The 24,572-nt window shown below is 45.5% G+C and overlaps 1 protein-coding gene across 11 annotated transcripts in view; it reads left to right on the top strand.

Moving 5' to 3' along the window:
• DOCK7 (dedicator of cytokinesis 7) overlaps window positions 1–24,572 on the top strand; it is an 864,306-nt gene that overhangs the window by 440,233 nt on the left and 399,501 nt on the right. For all 11 annotated transcript variants that reach the window (XM_086953476.1, XM_086953469.1, XM_086953439.1 and 8 more), the window contains 2 exons: window positions 7,037–7,107; window positions 10,509–10,647. In XM_086953476.1, coding sequence (XP_086809602.1) covers window positions 7,037–7,107; window positions 10,509–10,647 — 210 coding nt within the window. The remainder of the gene's footprint in view (window positions 1–7,036; window positions 7,108–10,508; window positions 10,648–24,572) is intronic.

Genomic DNA, 24,572 nt, shown 5'->3' with positions numbered 1-24,572 from the left:
TTCCCTGCACACTGTCAGACCACTCCCCAGTAGTCCTTAAGCTACATATACGAAGAGCGGGGGGTTGAAAACCAGTGGAGATTCCCCGGGATGGTGTTCCAAAATTAATTATTTCGGACAGAGCTCCGCACTGCTATAGCTGAATATTTTGAAATGAGCAAAGGAACGGTTGACTCCTGGGCCATCCTGTGGGAGGTCTTCAAGACATATATGAGAGGGTTTTAGATATCCAAAAATGCAGGGATTCTGAGAGACCTGCATAAAACCCTGTTTCAAATTGAGAAGAAGCTAGCCAAGATTGACCTGTCTCAGACATCAAAGTGGTCACCAAAAAACGTACACCACAGAGCCTCATTGTTGGCCGAATATTGTGAGTTGGCTGAGAGAGAAGTTCATTACCTGGGAAAGTATGCAATGGCCAGGAGATATGGAGAGGGAGATGGGCTGAGTCGCACACTGGCTAGTATGGTACAACTCCCCAGGGGCCAAGCTTAGATAACCACCTTCCGACGATCGGAGGGCACATATGTCACCCATGCACTCGGTATTTAATGGTGAAATACTTACTTACTACACCGATCTGTAAAATTCTCGTATGGCCAAGGATACAACTGACAGCACTAGATACCTAGAAGAAATAGCCATGGTGTGGCTTAGTACCGCACACCAGCAATTTCTTGGGGAGCTATTCATGTTAGAAGAAATAATCCAAGTAATAGACTCTTTGGATGACATATTGTGCAAAATGGGTTTCCCTCTGGGTTTTGCAGCCCTTATTACATTACTGTATATGCAGCCCATGGCACGCATTCACCGAAATTGAACACTAACTGCTCCTTTCCCTCTATCACGGTGGGATTGCACCCTGTCTCCCCAATTATTCATCATAGCCTTAGGCCCCCTGATACGTCACTTACAGGCACACCACCTCCACAGGAGTCTGCAGTTTAAACCTGGTCCAGTTCTAATTACACTTTACGCTGATGATATCATCCTCTATGTCCGGCTCCCGAGCGAAAATATGGCACCCATCCTGCTGGAAATAATCCGGTATGGAGCCCTAAAGTCTGAATTGTACCCCGTGACTACAGCGACGAGTAGGACTGACCGTGAATTCCATTTGCAGCGGTGCAACGCCCCTACCAAATATCTGGGACTACATATCCACAGGCACAAAGAACAAGTAATATGCCTTAATTACAGCCCAGCTGTCCGCTAGAGTAGAGCGCTGGTTATTCCTTCCTCTTTCGATGGTGGGCAGTATAGCCATCATCAAAATGGTAGTCTTGCCTCACTTGCCACACGGAAGTCCTCCTCCTGGGATCATCACCCTCCGCCTGGGACGACTCCTGGTGCCCCCGGCCCTGGGCACCGCTCCCAAACCAACGGACCACGAACGCAACCTGGGCTTCATCCTGGACTCCTCCCTGTCAATGACCAGACAAGTCAACGCCGTCTCATCCTCGTGCTTCAACACCCTGCGCATGCTCCGCAAGATCTTCAGATGGATCCCCACTGAAACCAGGAAGACCGTCACCCAGGCACTCGTCACCAGCCGACTGGACTACGGGAACACCCTCTACGCCGGAACCACAGCCAAACTTCAAAAAAGACTCCAACGCATCCAGAACGCCTCCGCACGACTCATCCTGGACATCCCCCGACACAGCCACATCTCCGGACACCTGAGAGACCTGCACTGGCTCCCCGTCAGCAAGAGAATCACGTTCAGACTCCTCACCCACGCACAAGGCTCTCCACGACCTGGGCCCCAAGTACCTCAACGACCGCATGACCTTCTACACGCCCACCCGCCAGCTACGATCGACCAGCCGCGCACTCGCCCCCGTACCACGCATCCGCAGAGCCACCGCCGGAGGAAGATCCTTCTCCTACCTGGCAGCCAAGACTTGGAACTCCCTCCCCACCCACCTTCGGCGAACCCAAGACCATCTCTCCTTCAGGAAGCAGCTCAAGACCTGGCTGTTCGAGCAGTAACATCCCCCTCTCCCAGCACCTTGAGCCCCTCCCGGGTGAGTAGCGCGCTCTACAAATGCCGTGATTGATTGATTGATTGACTTTTTGTATCTCTTTCATAATATCCCTATCTCACTAACTAATGTATTCTTTGCGATGCTTAGCACCACCCTCTCACGTCTCATTTGGGTGGGGGCAAACAACAGAGATTCAGTTTGGACACAATTGTCCTCTCATACGAGCCCGGTGGCTTTGGCGTTCCCAACTTCCACCTTTATTATCTAGTGGCACAATGTAGTTTTGCTCTGCACTGGTACCATCCGGATACATTACATCAAGCCTGAGATTGATCTGTCCTCCCTGACTCAGTTGGCAGCAATACTGCCTTCTAGCTTGCTGCACGACCTGCAGGATGTCCAAACTGTACCCACAAATAGTTGGGCCTGGAAGCGGCTTAAAAGTATGACGGGTGCCTTTTTTTTTTATTCCCCAGCTCTCCCCTTAGCTGCCAACCCTTGGTTGCCAATCACCCAAGATCTTTGGTCCAACACACCGTTGCTAGACACTCCTTGAGTACAATGGGGGTCCACTTTCCCAATAGACATATGTTCTCCCGAACATAAGATACAGGATGCCCCACTGATGGACCATTATGTATTGAAGCAACCGCAGGGGGGCCTTAAGAGACCAGATTTATAGCTACCTCTTAGAACCAGATGACACCCACCCTTGACATTGATTATAAAAGATACTGACGGGGATCATTTAATCACTAAACTTTATCACGCAAGCCTGGCCTTACTCCCTACCCAGGATGCCAAGCTGTGTGTTGCATGGGAACAGGATCTAGGTCGCCCCTTAACCGACTCTCAATGGTATAAATGCTGTACACAAACACAATTAGTATCCCTTAATAATCGCGATAAAATATTACACTTCAAATTTCTTTGGCGGGCATATGCTACGCCAGCTAAACTACATTGTATAGCTCCAACTCGCTTGTCCCAAATGTTACTCCCTTTTTGCTGACTTTGCCCATATGACGTTGACGTAGTAAGATAGCATCATACTGGCAAGATATATTTTCAGAGTTAGCACTTTTGACTCAACTCACCATTGAACCCTCCCCACTTTTGGCACTCTTGGGATATGGGGCAAAACCAAAGGGGATGATGGATGGAGTGTTGAACATTGCAAGCACTCATCCCCAGTCAACTGATCTGGGCTTAATCCATGATAATTCTTTAGCTCACTCCGCCACCCCAGTTCAGACATGGCCATATGCCAATCAGTCTAACCCTGTGCTTCATGGGAACAGTCCAGAACCAATTGCTAAGCCATGTCTTCCCTGGACCGGAAACAAGCATCCTGGGGCCGGCTTCGGTTCATAACCCTCATCAGCCAGGCTATCTTGAATCCAGTGGCAAAGTGAGCAAGGGACCCACGTCTGGGCATACCCTGCCAACTTAGGGCAAACTTAGCAAAACCAAAGGAGATGATGGACGGAGTGTTCAACATTAAAAGCACTCACCCCCAGTCAACTGATCTGGGTTTAATCCATCATCATTCTTTAGCTTACTCCGCCACCCCAGTTCAGACATGACCATATGCCAATCCGTCTGACCCTGCGCTTCATGGGAACAGTCCAACCCAAACTGCTAAACCATGTCTTCCCTGGACCGGAAACAAGCTTCCTGGGACCGGTTTTGGGTTCATAACCCTCATCAGCCAGGCTGTCTTGAATCCAGTGGCAACGTGAGCAAGGGCCCATGTCTGGGCATACCCAGCCAATGTAGGGCAAACTTAGCAAAACCAAAGGGGATGATGGATGGATGGAGTGTTGAACATAGCAAGCACTCGCCCCCAGTCAACTGATCTCTCATGTCTGGGTTTAATCCATCATCATTCTTTAGCTCACTCCGCCACCCCAGTTCAGACATGTCCATATGCAAATCAGTCTGACCTTGTGCTTCATGGGAACAGTCCAGCCCGAACTGCTAAGCCATTTCTTCCCTGGACCGGAAACAAGCATCCTGGGACCGGTTTCGGGTTCATATCCCTCATCAGCCAGGCTATCTTGAATACAGTGGCAAAGTGAGCAAGGAACCCACGTCTGGGCATACCCTTCCAACTTAGGGCCAACTTCTTAGGGCCAACTTAGCAAACCCAAAGGGAATGATGGACGGAGTGTTGAACATTGCAAGGACTCACTCCCAGTCAACTGATCTGGGTTTAATCATCATCATTCTTTAGCTCACTCCACCACCCCAGTTCAGACATGGACATATGCAAATCAGTCTGACTCTCTGCCTCATGGGAACAGTTCAGCACGAACTGCCAAGCCATGTCTTCCCTGGACTGGAAACAACCATGTCTGTAAAAAAACAATGGGCAAAACGCATTGTTCATCATGTAATTGTTGACTGCTTTTTATGTACAGTACTGTACAGAAATGAAAAATTAAAAGTACAAAAAAAAAGAATATCAGATGGACAATCAGTTCTTTTGTGGGGTTCTTTGGGGCGTAGAAGGGCAAGGCAGTTCAGAAGCAGACCATCTCTCAATGTGTGTCCTCTGCATTAAGATCTCCTATGCATTAGCCAATAGGCAGCCTCCAGAAGGCCCAAAGGTCCACTCAACCAGGGCCAGGTCTACCACGACTGCTTTGACATGGACTGCCTATACTAGCTATTGGTCAAATACAAAAACAACAAGGTATTGGATGGAATGCTTGAATTAATCTCCGCCACTGGCAGTCACTAGGGGTTGCTAGATATTTGCCAGGCAGCTAGCTATGTGGGCATCAGTGCACATTTCACGAGGCACTACTGCCTCAACATTCAGGTCTGTAAAGATGGCCGATTTGCCCGCTCGGTCCTGTAGGACCTTTTTTATTTGAGCCATTCTACAGACCCATCACCCTGGTACGTACTACTTTGGTATCTATTCACAAGTTGAAGAATCTGGAAATAGAATTTACCATCCTTTGGTAATGCTTTATCCAGTGGATACTGTAACCTCAGATTCCTTGCCACACTCCAACCTCCCCTGTTTTGTGATATGGGCTCTTCTGACTAAAATGATCTAAATCTAGGGATTTGTTTACTGTTTTGTTGACTCCGCTGATGGGCTCTGAGTTTGAGGGCGCAGAAGAGTTCATGAAAGAAGTTGACATCTGCAGGCATGTGTGGTGCTTGCATGTTGCCCCTGTTCATCAGTTCCAGAGTGGAATAGTGTTGATATGGAGTATCTTTGCAACACATACAAATACGCAAGAGCACTGCTTAAGAGTTTCCCTGACCCGGTCTGACGCCTGAGGAAAAATCACAAGGTGAGGAATCTGTGGTTAGATAGATTATCCACCAGAAAGAGGTTTACTAAAAGTAAGTAACTGGTTAATCATTGCTATACACTACAAGCTACTTGCACCTGTTTTTGGGAAAGTTAAATATTGTGAGCATAGGATAACACCACTCCAAGGATGTATAGAATGTTTTGTTGCTGTCCGTGAGTACAGATTCCACAAAAAAAACATGTCTGGTATTTTGTCTCTTGGTCGTCAGATTTTTCTTTGGTCTGACATCGATTTTTTTTGTGTGGAAATTTCACAAGTACTTTGGAGTGGGCCTGCCTTGATCATTCTCTGTTTAATGTACACACCCCGTTTATAATTGGCCACGTTCGTGTTTGTGAGGACATTTATAAAGTGCAACATTTCCCCTTTGCGCTGAGGACACCCAGAACCTTATTCAAACATGAATTTCTAGTTCAGCACTAGCTATTTATGTCCATTAGCTGAAACCCGCCTTCCTGCTTCAATTTAAAAAGTTTATTTGAAAGATAAAAGGAAACATTGACCTTGTTGAATTCCTGGTGAAGTTTTCATTTTGCCAGCTCTAGTAGAACTACTGTGTTTAGTTCAGGAAGTTCTGAGGTCAGTTAAGTCTTTTAGTTTTTGAAACAGTCACAAGCAATTGACAAATAAACCCCAGAAAAATGTATCTACATTTGTATTTATTACCATTGGAGTGATATCTACGGCAATGTTCCTCTCACATTGTAATTAGTCACTTTGATGTTACAAGGCTTTTTGATTCTTTAAAACACAAGGAGGTATCAATGCACCTGGGGTTTTGTCTTGCAATGCTGTTAATAATGGAGTTTCGCTGTTTTCTAGAATGTGAGTAATTGTAGTTGGATTTGTGATGGCCCTGCGTTCCATAGTACTGGCCTACCACTGATAGACAGCCATCTTCTCTAGAAATCTGGTTATGGTTGATGGTGCACATAGTTCAATAATGTATTGACCTAAACAATAACAATATAATCTTCAGCTCTTGAACAACTTAAGTTACGGATGAGAATACTGCAGAGATAGGAATGAGATGATAACTAGTAGAAGTAAGATTTCGGTAACTTTATCGTGATTGCTCTAAAGACAGGAGAAGAACAAACATAATTACTTGAGGCAAAACATTTAGCTCTTTCTTGCCATAATATTGTGGGAGCAGAGTACTCAGTACTAAAAGTGAATAATTTCCTGAATGGATCACAACCATTTTCAGTAAAGTTTTTTTGTGTGTCACAAAAGATTAGGGATAACCTTTAGGCCACAGTAAAACTGCATCGCTTTTGTTTGTCGGACACAAAAATTCCTATAATTTTGAAGACTAATAAGAAACCACAAAAACCTTAGGTCAACGTACCATTCGTGAGCGAAACAATGTTTGAGTCTGGGCCTTAAATGGGATTTCAAGTGTACTTGTTACCCAGATTATTTAGTCTTTATTTTATTGTTTCCTCAGGACAACTACTGCTTTGTAGGTGGTCAGAAAGATTTATGCAATTACAATATTTTCAGAAAAATATACAGCCCACTTCCTCATATTTATCTGCACTGTGTTTAAATTCTCATTTCCCCTAGTGCATACTGCCTTGCCTTATCTTTTTCTAAGCTTCTAAAATCGAATTTAACTACACTCTAAGCATATACTTTATTATGGTGTGAAAAACAATTTTGTTTGTCTATTTCTTTAGTTCTCTTTGCATTTTCATCTAGGTAATATTTGGCAAATCAAGCTGTCCAGAATTTTCAAAAGAAGCATACACAGGCGTTGTTTATCATAACAGGTAACGCATGCATAATGTTCAGTTTTTCTTTGTGTGGAAGGTGTTTGTGTAGCGTTCATTGTATCCTTTCTTTGGTCATTTTATAGACAATTTCTATATTATAACTTTCAGTTGATGTCAGAAACAATCCAGCAGTTTCATTGATACCCACCGTTCAAATTTTAATTGTAGTTTGTATTTTATTTTCCATTATTTTGCATATGTACCCTTTTACTACAAATATCCAATAATGAGACGAGTATGTTGGGTCACAAAACCAGACCAAAACAGACCGGTAGAGCTGCCTATCACAAAGCTCTTTCACACATTGAACAGTGTTATCAGCCCGCTCCAGATCTATGCTGTGCTGCAAGATTACAAAAGCACAAGCAGTCAGTGTGCAACCAGACTCTAATGGTCGCCTTATTCCTGGATGACAGTGCTATCAGAGACTAGAAGCTTTATTTGGATCTGACACTGATGCAGTTTATGGTATGTAAAGTGTTCCACCGAGACCAATGATGATGAGGGACGGAAGACCTGCTGCCAAGTCCTACGTCTTACGAGACACTTTTGCCATTAAACAATGCTCTCTTTATAAGCATCGCTTAAGCCATGCTCAGACCCTCTGGTCAGGTGACCTATATTGGCCACCAGTGATCCTATTTTTCTGTCAAGACATCCTACGCCTTTTGGCAAGACATCCTATTCCTTAAAGTCTGGTGGTACAAGTGTCGACAAGTAAAGTCACTCATAATGCTAGCGGTTGTGGCTGTGTCAGAGGTCGTTTGCACCAGCAGGAACCGCACTCCTCTAATTTTTATTCCCTTGTTGTAGCAGCTGCCAGGTAACTTTAACTTTCTCTCACAGACCCACACTCCGCCGGTAGGAGGCAGGATGGGACATTCCCTCACCAGCTGGAGATCCAGCACATCGGGCAGATGGTTTTTGCAAATCATTCAAAGGGTCAATGGACCCTTTCATTTCTCCCCCGCTCTATTTACCCTTGCGTCAGAGTGATGCCTAGCAGACCATTCCACGATCTTGCTCAAAGGAAGTCAACGTTCTGCTTGTTCAAGGGTGCCTTTGAAAGGGCGCTGTATTCGGAGAGAGGTGCTGTTTGCACTGCTTCTTGTACTGAAGAAGGATAGAAGCTTCAGTGCTAAAATGGACCTCAGCCTACTGAATATCTTTTTGAGGAAAGACCAATTTTGTATGCTCATCTTGCCTCAGATGAATTCTGCTGTAGATACAGGAGACTGCAGGACACATATTTTCAAATAAACGACCTGCAGTCCCAGAGATGCTATCAGCAGTTTACAGTGAGGTCGGAGAATATTCAATTGTACGTTCCCCCCTTTGGTCTTACCTTGGCCCCTTGAGTGTTCGGAAAAATAATGGTGGTGGTTGCTGTCCCTTTGCAGAAGTTGGAGATGTATATGTTCCCATACTTCAATGACTGGCTACCCATGGGTGGCTTGCAGCAGTCAGTCACTGGCTACCCCCCACGACGATGACTGAGCTCCTGAAACTTTTTGGTTTTTCATCAATAAGCCAAATCTCATCCTGAACCCCACACAGAGGATTTCCTTCATTGGAGCTGTCTTAGACACAGTTGCGTTCGAGGCCTTTCCACTGCTGCAGCAAGACCTGGATATTCAGGATATGATTGCAGTGTTTCATTCTGAGTCTTGGGTCTCCTTGTGGACAGCTCTGAGGCTTCTTGGACTCCTAACCTCATGCATTCTTCATGTCCAAAACTTCTGATTGCATATGCAGGTCCTTCGCTGGAACCTCAGATTTTAGGGCTGTGAACCTCACTGTGGCAGGCCACTCTCCCTTCCCCATACTGGCTTTATGGTTGTGACACATACATCGCTATTGAGTTTGGGTTTCCTCAGTGGGCAGTCGAGATCAGAAACCTCTGGGCTCGACAAAGAGCCTGCTCCATATCTGTCTTAGGGAGCCTTCAGCTGTCCATCTAGTCCTGAAAGCCTTCCTGCTATCCATCAAGGAAAGTCTGGTGCAGGACTTCACAAACAACATATTCACAATAAGAAGGGAAGAGTGGGGTCTTGCATCGTGTACCAGGAGGCCATACGTCTTTGGAGGTGACTGAAGCAGCACAACATATTCCTGGTAACAAAGCATCTAGTAGGATCTCTGAATGTCAACAGATGAGCTGGGAGGATGTTGAGGCATCTCAATTCCAAAATTGCTGGAAACATCCTTGATCAATTGGGCATGTCCTGGTTTGACTTGTTTGCCTCTGTTGAGAATGTGTAGTGTCAAAACTATTGTGAATTGGTGTCTTTTCCCGGAAAGTCACTGGGCGATCCTTTCTACCTGTGATAGGCACGGATCTTCTGTATGTGTTCCCATTGCTACCTCTCCTGCATTGAGTTCTGAGGAATATCAAGAGACACCAAGTAAGAGTTAGTAACCGAAACCTCTGAGAATGACCAGTTGCCTCTTATCCAGTCACCAACCTATTTTATTTAAATCACTGATTACAATGTGTTTATCAAAGGTCAGATGTGTATGTTTCCCCGTAAACTATTTGTCGTGCCACAGTGGGACTTGAACTTAGTGGCGTCATTTCTTATGTGCATGCCTTTGAACCAGTACACAGCTGCTCACAGTAACTAATGATGCTCAAAGCAGGTTTTCCTGATTGCCATCACCTCTTCGCAGCGCATGAGTGAACTTTAGGCACCATCACTGCAACCACCGTACACCTCTGTCTTCCCGAACTAAGTTGTGTTGAGTTCCCAGCCGCCTTCGTACCCAAACATGCGACACCTTTTCACCTCTGCCAATGTTTTCGTGCCACCCTTCAGAAGTGAAGTAGATACTCCATTGGGGTGATCCTAAAAAGGTTTTGAGTTTCCACATTGACCACACAAAAGACCATTTTGTGGATGATGAGCTCTTTGTGGGATTCACCGGAGGAAGGAAAGTGAAAGTGATGCAGAAAAGGACCCTGTCCAGATAGATATCTATGTTTCGATAGAATATACATCAGAAAAAGCATTACCAATGGTTGGTAACTTGTTTGTCTTGAGCTCCCAGAAATAAGTCTTTGAGAATTCATGCCACACAATAAGTATAAAACACACTTGCATGCTCCTGCAGTCAAGGTCCGAGTTTGGCCATTCTGTGTTTGAACATGAGTTCTAATTATGTCATCCCCTAACATTCACCTACTGAAGCACAAAAGAGACCTCCTCCCCCCCCAAATAAATCACACAATTTAGTCATGTTGATAATATCGCGCCAACTGGTCATTTAACAAAACATTTTTAAACTGTGATATGAAAAATGCAGCTATTGTGTTCATTGCATGCTCTTGTGATGTCGAATAGGTGTTGGGGAAATTGAAAATGTGTTATTTTTTGTACCAAAATATATTTCTTATACAGATCTCCTGATTTCCACGAAGAGATAAAGATTAAGCTCCCTGCCATGTTAACGGACCATCACCACTTGCTTTTCACATTCTATCATGTCAGTTGCCAACAGAAACAGAACACACCTCTAGAGACTCCTGTGGGATACACAGTAAGTTGTCTTATTTGATTTACTGATATATACTACCATCACAATAGTGTCTGTTAAGTGAAATGTTTCAAGTCAATTTTGGAAAAATTGATTGCATGCAGTGAGGTTTCATCTTGTTTCTATGAAATAGTGTTAACTATTTATTAGAGCACCATTTATATTTCCTTGGCCTTTAAGGTATAATATTAACTGCACAATGGGATGTAGTTTCACCTCTGTTTAGATCGTCCAGATCAACACAAATCCTAATTTATGCATCTGGTTTGGATGTGGCAGCACTAGTTCACAGATAATTCAATACATCTCCAGTGCATGCAATAGATCTCCTATTTTTTAATAACTCCCTAACGCTCTGTAGAACATCCCTGACCTAATGTACCAATGGATCAGTACTTTTATTCTTTTGGATTTTATGGCGTCGGTCTCAACATCACCAGTGTGGGATCTGGTGCCGACTTCGATGTTCTACTCCAAGCCGAATCCGTCTCAACCCAGACCGAGGTCATGCTCCAATTCCACTCCAGCTTACCCAGTTCCAGAATAGTCTAGTTCAGATAAGACACTCCCATTACTGCAGAGGTGTTCTAAGAGACTCCAACATATTGTTGGTTCTGATTCTGACAAGAGTTTGCCTCGTCTTGAAGATGACAGTGGAGATGATGGGGGATAATTTACCTCCACATTATAATGGTGACAGGTTATACGTTGATTTACAGGTGGCCAGTGGGCTTGATACTTGGGTTACAGTATACAGGGTTGATTTATCATCCTACATCCCCAATGGCAGAAAGTACTTCCTTTGCTGTGGTATTTTGACGTGCTGCGGTTGTCCATAACCTACAACTGATTTCTGCTGAAGTTAAGATTAATATCCTTACAGAAGATTTTCATCCTGGGGCTGCTTCCCACAAGCCCTTACTTCCGTTCGATGCAGCACTAACTGACACCCTTATGGGCACATGGTCTAAAGCGTTACACTTGCCCACTGGTGAACAGGCAGGTAGCCAAACATCACAGACCAGCACCTGGTGACCCTAACTTTCTTACATAGTATTCTGCGTCTCAAAGTTTGGTGGTCCAGGCTTCCACCAGCAAGGCGAATCCTAATTTATTTCCCACAAACTTCCCACAACCCTCCCAGACAGATATAAAAAAGGATTGAGGCATTCGTGGAAATAAATGTTATATATGACCAGCCTAGCCATGAGGCGGTCATCTCAGCTTGCCTATTTTGCCTCTATATGCACACCCTCTGGGACATGGCTGGCAAGATTTTGCCTACACTCCCAGAGAGGCTCAGGGCCTCTTTGGCTCAGACCGTTCAAAAGGGTCAGGATGCAGCCAAATATGTGAATAGTGCTTGCTTGAATACTACCAGTTGCTTGGTGCAAGCAGTCCGCACTAGTGTGTTGATACATTGCCAGGTGTGAATGATATCCACTGGGGTTTCTGGAAATGTGCAGGCATCCCTTATGGATATGCCTTTTGATGATTCCTACCTATTTGGCAAGAACTCTGATTCTGACCTAGAACGCTTTACTAAAAGTAGAGCCATGGTACGTTCTTTGGGCCTGTCGACACCTGCCAGTTTCCTCAGAAGTTTCACTTCTCCTGAGGCTACTCCAGGTGGTTGGTTTATAGCCAATGCCAGGGTCCCTACCCCTGCCGTAGTCACCCCAGTCATTTTGTGGCCAGGGACGAGGATCATCCAAGCAACACGAAGGTCCCCAAGGGCACCGAACTTGCCAGACCCCTTTCCTTGCAGCATCATCCTCCATGCTGCTTTAATTTGCCATTAGGAGTGCACAACCACCTTGTGGGATCTCACCCTCTGTGGGTTCCATCATTTCCTCCTAGGGTGTCAATGCACCACACTTAATAGATCGGTCATTCACCCAAAACCAAGGTTGCCACCACTGTTTTGTCACATAGAGTGCCAATCCTTCACCTCTGTCAGGTCTCGACGTGGGCGTCGGTGTACATATTCATAAAGCATTACTACCTTGACTGCCACATGTGACTGGAAGGGCATTTCCCCTGTTCAGTCCTGCAAGACTACTCAACAAATTCTCCATCTTCAGAGGGTTAATGCTTTGGTATCCATTCTAAAGGTGAAGAATTCATGGTTTGTAGCATCTATTAGAAGAACAAGGTTCGAGGCATATGGGCTGCAGATGGTACATTATGAATAGATCGCCATCTGGTGTTGGGCTCGGATGATTGCACTTTGTTTTTCTCTTGGAGAGTCTTTTGTATCCTGGTGACTCCTCCTTTGGTTGGTAGTGTGCATGGGCATCGGCTCCATCCTTAGATTGTTTTTTTCCGCCATCGGGTTCGGATGAGGATTGAGACGCTCCAGATCGACTTCGAAAAGAAGTGACTTATCGGGGCGTATTCCCTTTCCAATTCGACGGTATTGTTATCGAACGCGTTTCATTTCCATTCCGGCGCGTTTCGACTTCAACATCGAAGAAAAAACTTTGATCTACGTCGACGAACAGGAGGCCTTTCTCGACGCAGTCAAGCCCGGAGTCCATGGAAAGGACTCCATTCAAAAAATGTCCAGCGTGTGGTGCTAAGTTCCCACACAAGGACCTACACGAGGTGTGAAACCTCTGCCTATCGCCTGAACACGAATCAAGGGACTGCGAAGCCTGCGCAGCATTCTCCTCCAAGTCGACGATTAGAAATCGTCGAGCTCGAAGACACGAGGTTTCCAGAATGCAGTCGGAGGCGATCCCGGAGCTGTTCGGAGACGAGCAACTTGAGGAAGAAGAGGATCATGAGGATCAGTCGGGGTCGGAAGGGGACGAGTCGGATGTCGAAGAACTCGACGTGCAACAAACCGTGAGTGACGACGTCCCCTTACCAAAAAACCGACCCCGTGTGGTAACGACCCCGCCTTCGAGCCCGGTCAAACCGCAGAAAAAAGTTTCCGACGCCCCGCCCTCGGGCCCGGCAACGAAACCGAAACCGAAACACTCGGTCTCCCACCATGTCGGATCCGAGAAGAGGTCGACATCGACTTCGACGCCGAAGATCCATGTAAAGGAAAGCTCGGCATCGAAACATTCCATGTCGAAACAGAAACATGATTCGACGTCGAAGACTCACTCGACACCGAGAAAGTCAGAATCGAGTAAACACTCGGTGCCGAAAACACCGAACATTGACGATCGAAAACAAAGGCACCTTTCGGAACCAAGGCCTTCGGTACCGATGCAGGAGCAGCAAACAGATCCCAAACAAAAGATTTTGTTTATTGATCCGCAAACTGGCAAAGTAGTGACGAAGAAGAGGAAGAATGAACAGAAAGAAGACAAATCTCTTCCTTCAAAAAAGAGAACACTGGGGACAAATACAACTCCTCCTACTTCTCCTCGACCCAAAGTCACACCCTCTTCTCCTATTCCTCACACTATGCCAAATATTCCTGCACATTCTACACCAAGACCATCTACACCTCAGTCTGATGTAGACAGTGATCCAGGGGAGGGAGAACCTCAAGGGGATGATGAAACTATCCCAGATGAGGATGACCCATGGGAAAATTATAACGTAGAGTCAGATGATGACAATGACCCACAGTTATATCCCTCAAAGCCTTCACCACCTGATGATAACACAGGGTTTGTACAGCTCATTAATAGGGCAGCTAAATATCATAAGGTAGATATACATACAGAACCTCAAATAGAGGACTTCCTATTAGAGACGCTACCTAATGCACAAAGAACATCAGGTACTCTACCTATGCTGAATGGTCTTCTCAGTCACACAGAAGAAATATTCAAAGACCCAGTGAGGGCTAGGGTGTTAAACCCAAGAATTGATAAAAAATATAAGGCGGCTCCAAAGGATCCAATATTTATCAAAGGGCAAGTACCTCTGGACTCGCTTGTAGTTTCAAACGCTCGTAAAAGAGCGAACTCATTATCTACAGGAGAGGCTCCTCCACCGGATAAAGAGTCAAAATTAATAGATGCATCAGGCAAGAGAGTAGCATCACAAGCGGCAAATAGCTGGTGTATAGCCAATACACAGGCACTACTTGCATGTTATGACAGGGCACATAATGATGAATTAGAAAAACTCATCACACATCTCCCCAAAGAACATCAGAAAAGGGCAGATCAGTTAATACAGGAAGGAAAAATAATAACTAATACTTCCATTAAGTGCGCCCTAGACGCAGCAGACACTGCAGCAAGATCCATCAACACCAGTGTCATGTTAAGGAGACATGCATGGCTTAGAATCTCAGGATTCAAACAGGAAGTACAAACATCCTTATTGAACCAACCCTTTGACCAAAAAACACTTTTTGGCTCAAGCACAGATGAGACCTTAGAAAAAATGAAAAAAGATACAGAAACGGCTAAGTCAATGGGAGCATTGCAACAGCCAACACAAAGAGGTTCCTTTCGTAGATCCACCTATAGAGGAGGCTCAAAAAATACAGGAACACATCAGCAATCCACCTTTTTTACACCTACATCACCCAAAGGTAATTCAAGAGGTAGTTATAGGGGTAACAACAACAAGGGTAGAGGCCGCGGAAATAATAACAACTGCAACGCCTCAACCCCAAAACAGTGACTTAATTGAACTTCCCCCAGATCACATAACACCGGTCGGGGGACGTCTATCACAGTTCCTACCTGTCTGGGAAAACATCACATCAGACAAGTGGGTGAGACAAATTATCCAACATGGTTATTGCCTAGAACTCACAGCTACCCCACCAAACATCCCCCCAAACAGCATCCAATGAGTCAAGATCATCTGACATTGTTAAAGGAAGAAGTACTATCACTGCTACAAAAGCATGCAATAGAGAAGGTTCCAAAACATCAACAAGGGACAGGAGTATACTCTCTATACTTCCTAATCCCCAAAAAAGATGGGTCTCTAAGACCAATCTTAGACCTCTCAATGCATACATAAATTCGGAACATCTCCACATGGTCACGCTCCAACAAGTACTCCCTTTACTGAGGAAAGGGGACTTTCTTTCTACACTGGATCTAAAAGACGCTTACTTTCATATCCCAATTCACAAAGCCCACAGGAAATACCTAAGGTTTGTAGTGGAAGGACAACATTATCAATTCAAAGTCCTTCCGTTCGGGGTCACAACGGCACCAAGAGTGTTCACAAAATGCCTAGCTGTGGTGGCAGCACACCTAAGAAGACAACACATACATGTCTTCCCATACTTGGACGATTGGTTAATAAAGGCCAAGTCACAAGAAGAATGTCTTCACAACACACAGAAGACAATTCAATTGCTGCACCACCTGGGGTTTACGGTGAACTTCAAAAAATCACACCTGCAACCAAACAAGATTCATCAATACCTGGGGGCTACTATAGACACAGAAAAAGCAATAGCATACCCCAATCCAATCAGGATACAGACAATGGTCGGGTTAATACAAAGATTTCAACCACAACACTCACTACCAGCACAAGTGTTTATGCAACTGTTAGGCATGATGTCCTCCTGAATACTGCTAATACCACATGCCAGACTACAAATGCGCCCACTACAGGAGTGTCTAGCGACACAGTGGAATCAGGCTCAAGGTCAGATTACAGATCTGGTGTTGGTGGACGACCGTACGCATCGCTCTCTGAAGTGGTGGAACACAACAAACATTTCCAAAGGACGGTCGTTCCTAGAACCGATTCCACAAGTGATAATAACAGCGGACGCATCGCTCTCCGGATGGGGAGCGCATATGGACAAATACACAGTGCAGGGGAAGTGGAGTGTGCAGCAAAAGAAACTGCACATCAACTACTTGGAACTATTAGTGGTATTTCTAGCACTAAAAGCTTTCCAAATGCAAATAACGAACAAGGCAGTCCTGATCAGAACAGACAACATGACTGCAATGTATTATATTCAAAAACAGGGGGGGACACACTCTCTCCAACTATCCAAACTAGCACAGGACATTTGGAGATGGGCCATTCCTCAAAAGATCTATCTGTTAGCAGAACACCTACCAGGAGTTCAAAACCAGATAGCAGACATCCTAAGCAGACAGTCAGAACAAGTACACGAATGGGAGCTGCACGACCAAATACTGCAACCATTCTTCCAAAGATGGGGGCAACCAGAGATAGATCTGTTTGCCAATCATCAGAACGCAAAATGCCAAAACTTCGCATCCAGGTACCCACATCAACGGTCCCAGGGCAATGCACTATGGATAAATTGGTCCAACAGATTTGCTTACGCTTTTCCCCCTCTCCCACTAATTCCGTTAGTGGTTCGGAAACTGCAGCAGCACTCAATGACAATGATACTAGTGGCGCCAACGTGGGCAAGACAGCCGTGGTTCACCACGCTACTACAACTCTCACAGGTGCCACATCAAAAGCTAAAATTATTACCCATGCACCTTACACAGAACCATGGAGAAATAATGCACCCAGATCCCAAACAATTGAACCTAGCGATTTGGCTCCTGAGGTCATAGAGTTTGGGTATTTAGATTTACCACCAGAATGCATGGAAATCATTAAACAAGCAAGACGTCCTACCACCAGAGCATGCTATGCAGCAAAGTGGAAGAGGTTTGCTATACACTGTAACAGTAAGCACATCAACCCTCTGGACGCATCCACTAAACAGACCATTTGCTATTTACTACACTTGCAGCAATGTAACTTAGCATACACCTCTATCAGAGTGGAGAAGCGTGGCTCAGTGGTTAGAGGCGGCAGACCCGGAAGCTGAGATTGACCGTAGACCAGGGTTCGATTCCCCGCCTCGGCGGGTCTCGGGCTCAAAATTCCACTGACTCGACAATTCTCGCTCTGGTGCCTACTCGACTCACGGGGTCACACTCTGCGACTCTGGGCAATAGCTTGCTTAATCTCCACTACGGCCCCTCGCGGTGGGATGCCTGGCTTTCACCTTGTGGATACCCTGCCGTGGTTTCTCACTGGGGAATACCAGGACGGGTTCCCTAAGCAAGCGCCGGGACGCTTACGGGCAGCTGTGCGCTTTACAAGTCCAGCACATTTACATCTCGCAGCTATAGCGGCGTACCTACAAAACAGACAACATCTTTCCCTGTTTAAAGTACCAGCAATTAAAGCTTTCATGGAGGGACTCAAAAGAGTCATTCCACCAAGACGACCACCTTCCCCAGTCTGGAATCTCAACATAGTACTTACCAGACTAATGGGGCCACCATTTGAACCTATGCATAGGTGTGAAATACAATTCCTCACATGGAAGGTGGCCTTCCTCATAGCTATCACGTCACTTAGAAGAGTAAGTGAGTTGCAGGCTTTTACGATTCAAGAACCATTCATGCAGTTACACCAAAATAAAGTGGTTCTTAGAACAAATCCAAAATTCCTACCAAAGGTAATTTCTGCATTCCACATCAATCAGTCAGTGGAATTACCGGTTTTCTTTCCAAAACCACAGACGGTAGCGGAAAGAGCCCTACATACATTAGATGTCAGAAGGGCAATATTGTACTATATAGAAAGAACACAAACTTTCAGAAAGACAAAACAGCTATTTGTTGCGTTTTCTCCTACACATAAGGGCAATCCCATCTCTAAAGCGGGCATTGCCAGATGGATTGTAAAATGTATTCAAATATGCTACTTAAAAGCAAAGAGAACATTAACTGTTCCTCCTAGAGCTCACTCTACACGTAAACTAGGAGCATCTATGGCATTTTTGGGAAACATTCCACTAGATGACATATGCAAAGCAGCTACCTGGGTTACACCGCACACCTTCACAAAGCACTATTGTGTAGATGTGCACACAACACAACAAGCTAGAGTGGGACAAGCTGTATTAAAGACTTTATTTCAGACAGTTGCAACAGACACTGGCGACCACCGCTAGGGAGAGAACTGCTGTATAGTCTATTCATAATGTACCATCTGCAGCCCATATGCCTCGAACGGAATATGCTACTTACCAGTATGCATCTGTTCTTGGCATAGAGGGCTGCAGAGTGGTACATGCCCTCCCAGCCTCCCCGGAAACCTGTGTCTGTTCCAACATTATCTTATTTAGATACACTTACATGGGCATTCCTATCTGTATTCTATCATACTACTCCATCCAACCCTACTATGGCAAAACAATCTAAGGATGGAGCCGATGCCCATGCGCACTACCAACCAAAGGAGGAGTCACCAGGATACAAAAGACTCTCCAAGAGAAAAACAAAGTGCAATCATCCGAGCCCAACACCAGATGGCGATCTATTCATAATGTACCACTCTGTAGCCCTCTATGCCAAGAACAGATGCATACTGGTAAGTAGCATATTCCTTACTTATCTTCAGTAACGCTCTTTGTGGTGGATACTCTTTCTCTCCCTGCTGAATCCCACACTGCCCTATTGAGTTGTCTATATTTGCCATCTGAAAATATCCCAAATTAGACATCTGCACACTGTTACCTCCACATTATCTGAGTCCAAGAGCACAGAAAGAGTCAAGCACGAATCTGACACTGCTGTGCAGGGGTGGCACATATATATGGCTCTGCTCTGTCACTTCTGGGGCGGAACAAAGCCAACTTGGAGTTGCATAGACCCACCTAGTGGCATGGTGGTATGAAATATTTCTGGGGAATATTATAAAGTTGAGGAGTCTACTGTTGTCTAAAGTATCCACCAGAAAGAGAATTATCAAAGGTAAGTAACTTATTCATTTGAATGACCTGTATTTAGTATTCCTTTTATATTTATGTGAATCTTAATTACATTATTTCGGTTACAGGCATGTGATTTTAATATGCCCATTCATAAACACCTATGTTCGAGGCATATGAGCTGCAGATTACACACTGTGCATAGATCGCCACCTAGTGTTGGGCCTGGATGTTTGCAGTTTGTTGTTGTCCTGAAAAGTTCTTTGGAAGTTACGAGATAGGTGACTCCTCCTTTGGACCACATTGCGCATGGGCATCGGCTCCATCCTCAGATAGTTTTTTCCGCCATCGGGCTCGGATGTGTTTCCTGTGCTCCTGTTTGGAACCGAATTTCCTTCGACGCGCAATCCTCACCCAGTTTGACGGTATTGTTTCGATCGCGAACGACGCGATTCTTCACCACTTCGAAGTCTTCGATTCCGGTCCTCGATGAAGGCCTTTGGGCCTACCTAGGCCTCATCTTCTGGCTCATGGAAAAGACGCCATTCAAGAAGTGTCCTCAATGTGGGTTGAAGTTTCCCCACACCGATCTACACGAGGTGTGCAAACTTTGCCTCTCACCGGAGCACAAGGCCAAAGACTGTTCCGCTTGTGCCTCTTTCCGCTCCAAGAAGACGATTCGGGACCGACAACCTCGAAGAACAATGGCTTGCTCGTCAGCTTCGATCCCCGACGACATCTTTGGAGAGGGCGTCGACGTGCCAGAACATCAACACGCCGAAGAAAGTTCCAGCTCCTCTGATGCCGAAGACTCAGACGTCGAGGACATCACTCCAGCTCAACGGGTCGTAAGTAAGACAGTCGACCCCAACCCTTCCTCGACACCCTCAAAAAAAGGCTTCGGTCACACCCTCACCTTCGGGCCTGAGTGCACACCGAGAGACTGCTTCCCACGCCCCACCTTTGGGCCCGGCAAAGAAGCCTACTAAGCCTTCAGGCGGCTCGGGCTCGAGCCAGCCTATTCCCGGTGCCGATCCAATACCGAGACCAAAGAAGAAGCCATTTTCCTCAACCGCTGCTCCAACACCCAAGCACTCAGCGCCAAAGACTGGCAGCGGCTCATCGATGCCGAAACCTCACTCGGAGCCAAGTAAAAAACCACCTAAAGGCCCTGATTCACATGCTTCGGAGCCAAAGACACACCCGGAACCCAAAAAACATGTTCCGGTAAAAGACATTTCAAAAGGTCGCACTTCGAAACCAAAAGACCCTAAACCATCTACCGACTCAGTGCCGAAAAAACCTCGGGAACAGAAAACTTCTACGCCAAAGGATCTGCCCTATACAGAAGAACTTTTTACACCAGATCCTCATCAAAAAACTTTGGTTAAAGATCCTAAAACTGGCCAACTGGCTCTTAGTTCCAAGAAGAGACCACTAGTAGTGCCAACACCTCCTCCTCCTCCAAAGAAGAGAGACATTGCAACCTCTCCATTAAGGGTCCCTTCTCCACCACCTCCCCATACTGTTCCTCCTCCTCCACCTCCTCCACCACATTATTCACCTACACCATCCACTAATCCAGATGATGATGTGGATTTAGACTCTGATGACACAGGTGGGGGTACACATGACCCAGCAGGAACCAATAGTCCCCCTCAATCACCTAATCCTTGGGATGATTATAACACCCCTGATGTACCTTACGTCCCACAAGATGATGTACATCCTTCCAGACCTTCCCCACCAGAGGACACTATATAGGTTTTAACCTACTAGTCCAAAGAGCTGCCCAGTACCATGGGGTTGACATGCACACTGATGCTGTGGAGGAAGATTTCCTTTTAGACACTTTTGATAACACACAAAGGTCTACTGCCATTTTGCCAATGCTTAAAGGCGTCATTAAGCATGCAACGGAGGTTTTTAAAGATCCTGTCAGGGCTCGGGTACTCAACCCTCCCATTGAGAAAAAATATAAAGCTGCCCCTACAGACCCTGTTACATCAAAGGTCCAGCGCCACTTGATTCTTTAGTAGTGTCTAATGCACATAAATGTGCTAATTCACAAACATCAGGTGAGGCCTTACCACCAGATAAAGAATCTAAGCTCCTTGACGCCTCAGGTAAACGAACAGCGTCACAGGCAGCTAACATTTGGCGCATTGCCAATGCCCAAGCGTTTTTGGCAAGATATGACAGGGCACATTATGATGAGCTGCAGTCCATAATGCAGCATCTACCAGACAAATATAAAAATAGAGCCAAAGAACTCATACAGGAAGGTTAAAATATTACTAATACTTCCATTTGTTGTGCCCTAGATGCTGCAGATACTGCCTCAAGGGCAATCAATACCAGTACCCTTTTGCGGAGACATGCCTGGCTACGTATTTCAGGTTTTAAACCAGAGGTACAAAATTCCATCCTCAATCAGCCATTTGATGAGACACATTTATTTGGCCCTAATGTTGATGTGTCTTTAGAAAAGATGAAAAAAGACACTGACACAGCAAAATCTATGGGAGCCTTGCAGCTGCAAGCTCCCAGACGTTCTTAGACGTTCTTTTCGTCGCTCATCATACAGAGGCAACACAATAGGCTACTCCTCCGAAAGCCCCTCCACTTCCTACAAAACCCCTAGCCAATCCACATACACTAAGGGCTACCAGAGAGGGGGTTACAGGGGTAACAACAACAAAGGCAGAGGCAAAACCAACAACTCCCGCTCTGCCTCCACACCTACCCAATTACTTTCCTCCCCTTCCCCCCAACATTCCACTCCTGTGGAGGGAAGACTGCAGCAATTCCTTCCTGCCTGGATCAACATCACATCAGACAGGTGCGTGCGACAAATTATTCAGTCAGGTTACTGTCTAGAACTAACATATACCCCCCCAAACATACCACCCAAACAGCGTCCAATGTCACAAGAACATCTATCTATGTTAAAGCAAAAAGTAATGTCTCTGCTACAAAAAAGTGCAATAGAACCAGTTCCTCTGCACCAACAAAACAAAGGGGTTTACTCCCTATATTTTCTTATCCCAAAAAAGGACGTCTCTCTAAGGCCTATTCTGGACCTCAGACCGCTAAACATATACATACAGTCAGACCACTTTCACATGGTCACACTCCCAACAAGTACTTCCTCTCCTGTTACAAAACGACCTCCTTGCTACTCTAGATCTCAATGACGCATACTTCCACATTCCCATTCACAAGGTTCACAGGAAGTATCTCAGATTTGTAATAGATGGGCAGCACTATCAATTCAAAGTACTCCCATTCGGAGTCACAACAGCACCAAGGGTATTCACCAAGTGCATAGCAGTAGTGGCAGCACATTTACGAAGACAGGACATACATGTATTCCCGTACCTCGACGACTGGCTCATAAAAGCCAGCTCATACAACCAGTGTGTGGAACACACTGACGCCACGATCCAACTGCTCCACAACTTGGGGTTCACAATAAACCACATCAAGTCTCATCTGCAACCATCCAAAGTACTACAGTACCTCAGTGCTACAATAAACACCTCAACAGCGCTAGCTCATCCCACTCCAGTAAGGATAGCCAGCATGCAAACTCTTCTCGCAAAGTTTCGGCCACAACACTCCCTTCCAGCACGAGTGTTCATGCAACTCATAGGGATGATGGCCTCTTGCATTTTCATAGTTCCCCATGCAAGACTTCAAATGCGTCCTCTACAAGAGTGCCTTTCACATCAATGGAACCAGGCTCAAGGACAATTAACAGACCTAGTGTTGGTAGACGGTCGGACTCATCGCTCTCTGCAGTGGTGGAACACCAAAAACGTTTCTAAAGGGCGACTGTTCCTAGAGCCAGTTCCCCAAATAGTCTTGACAGCGGACGCATCGCTCTCCAACTGGGGAGCGCACCTTCTGCAACACACCATGCAAGGCAGGTGGACACCACAACAAAATTTACTCCATATCAATCATCTGGAGTTAATAGCTATATTCCTAGCACTGAAAGCTTTCCAAAAACAAGTATCAAACAAAGCTGTGTTAGTCCGCATGACAACATGATAGCCATGTACTACATTCAGAAACAGGGCGGAACACACTACCTGCAACTTTCTCGACTAGCTCAGGACATATGGCGCTGGGCTATACCTCAAAACATATTCCTTCTAGCCCAACATGTTCCAGGAGTACAAAACACCAAAGCAGATCTGTTATGTCGTCAAACACAACAGACCCACAAGTGGGAACTTCATATGCAAGTTCTTATTCTTTCAGATGTGGGGACAACCTCAGATAGACCTTTTTGCCACTCACGAAAACGCCAAATGCCCAAGCTTCGCTGCCAGATATCCACACCCACTGTCCAAAGGCAATGCGATATGGATGAACTGGTCAAACAGATTTGCGTACGCTTTTCCACCTCTACCACTCATGCCACTAGTAGTACGCAAACTACAGCACCAATCTCTAACCCTCATCCTAGTTGCTCCAACGTGGACCAGACAGCCGTGGTACACAACACTGCTACAACTGTCTGTGGTACCGCACCAAAAATTATACCTGTCTCCACACCTTTTAACACAGAACCATGGAGAGATCAGGCACCCGGACCCAGCTCAGCTCAACCTAACGATTTGGCTCCTGAGGTCTTCGAATTTGGATATCTGAACCTTCCTCCAGACTGCATGAATGTTATAAAAGAAGCTAGGCGTCCAACCACTAGAGCATGTTATGCAGCCAAGTGGAACCGCTTCGTAATATATTGTCACAACAATAATATTAATCTTTTAGATGTGTCTATTCAACACATCATAGCATACTTATTGCACCTCCAAAGATGTAACTTAGCCTATACGTCTATTAGACTTCATCTTGCTGCAATAGCAGCATATCTGCAAAACAGACAGCATCTATCTCTGTTCAGAGTGCCTGCTATTAAGGCCTTTATGGAAGGCCATTATTCGTCCTGTAAAATAGCGAAGTCCTGAGAGAGTGTGAGCATCAGTGAGCATCTAAGAGAGTGAGTGAAAGAATCCATGTGGAGTTTGACTGAGAATAATTTGTTCTTTTGGATACTTCTGACCACAGATTCCTCACCTTTTCAATATCTCCGGGTACCAGACTAAATCCAGGGAACTTCACCAACCATGCTACAGCATGCTGGTTGGTGTAGTTCTACGGCTCTATACCACCCTGTAAGTGGAGCTGCATATAGGCCACACCTGTGCGCTAACTTCATGTTTGTGACGTGTAGCTTTAGATACACATGCTCTGCATACTCCTG

The sequence above is a fragment of the Lissotriton vulgaris genome, chromosome 1_1 (genome assembly GCF_964263255.1).
Source record: "Lissotriton vulgaris chromosome 1_1, aLisVul1.2, whole genome shotgun sequence".
Lineage (NCBI taxonomy): Eukaryota > Metazoa > Chordata > Amphibia > Caudata > Salamandridae > Lissotriton > Lissotriton vulgaris.
The sequence above is the reverse complement of the archived record's forward strand: the minus strand, read 5'-3'. Positions and strand labels throughout refer to the sequence as shown.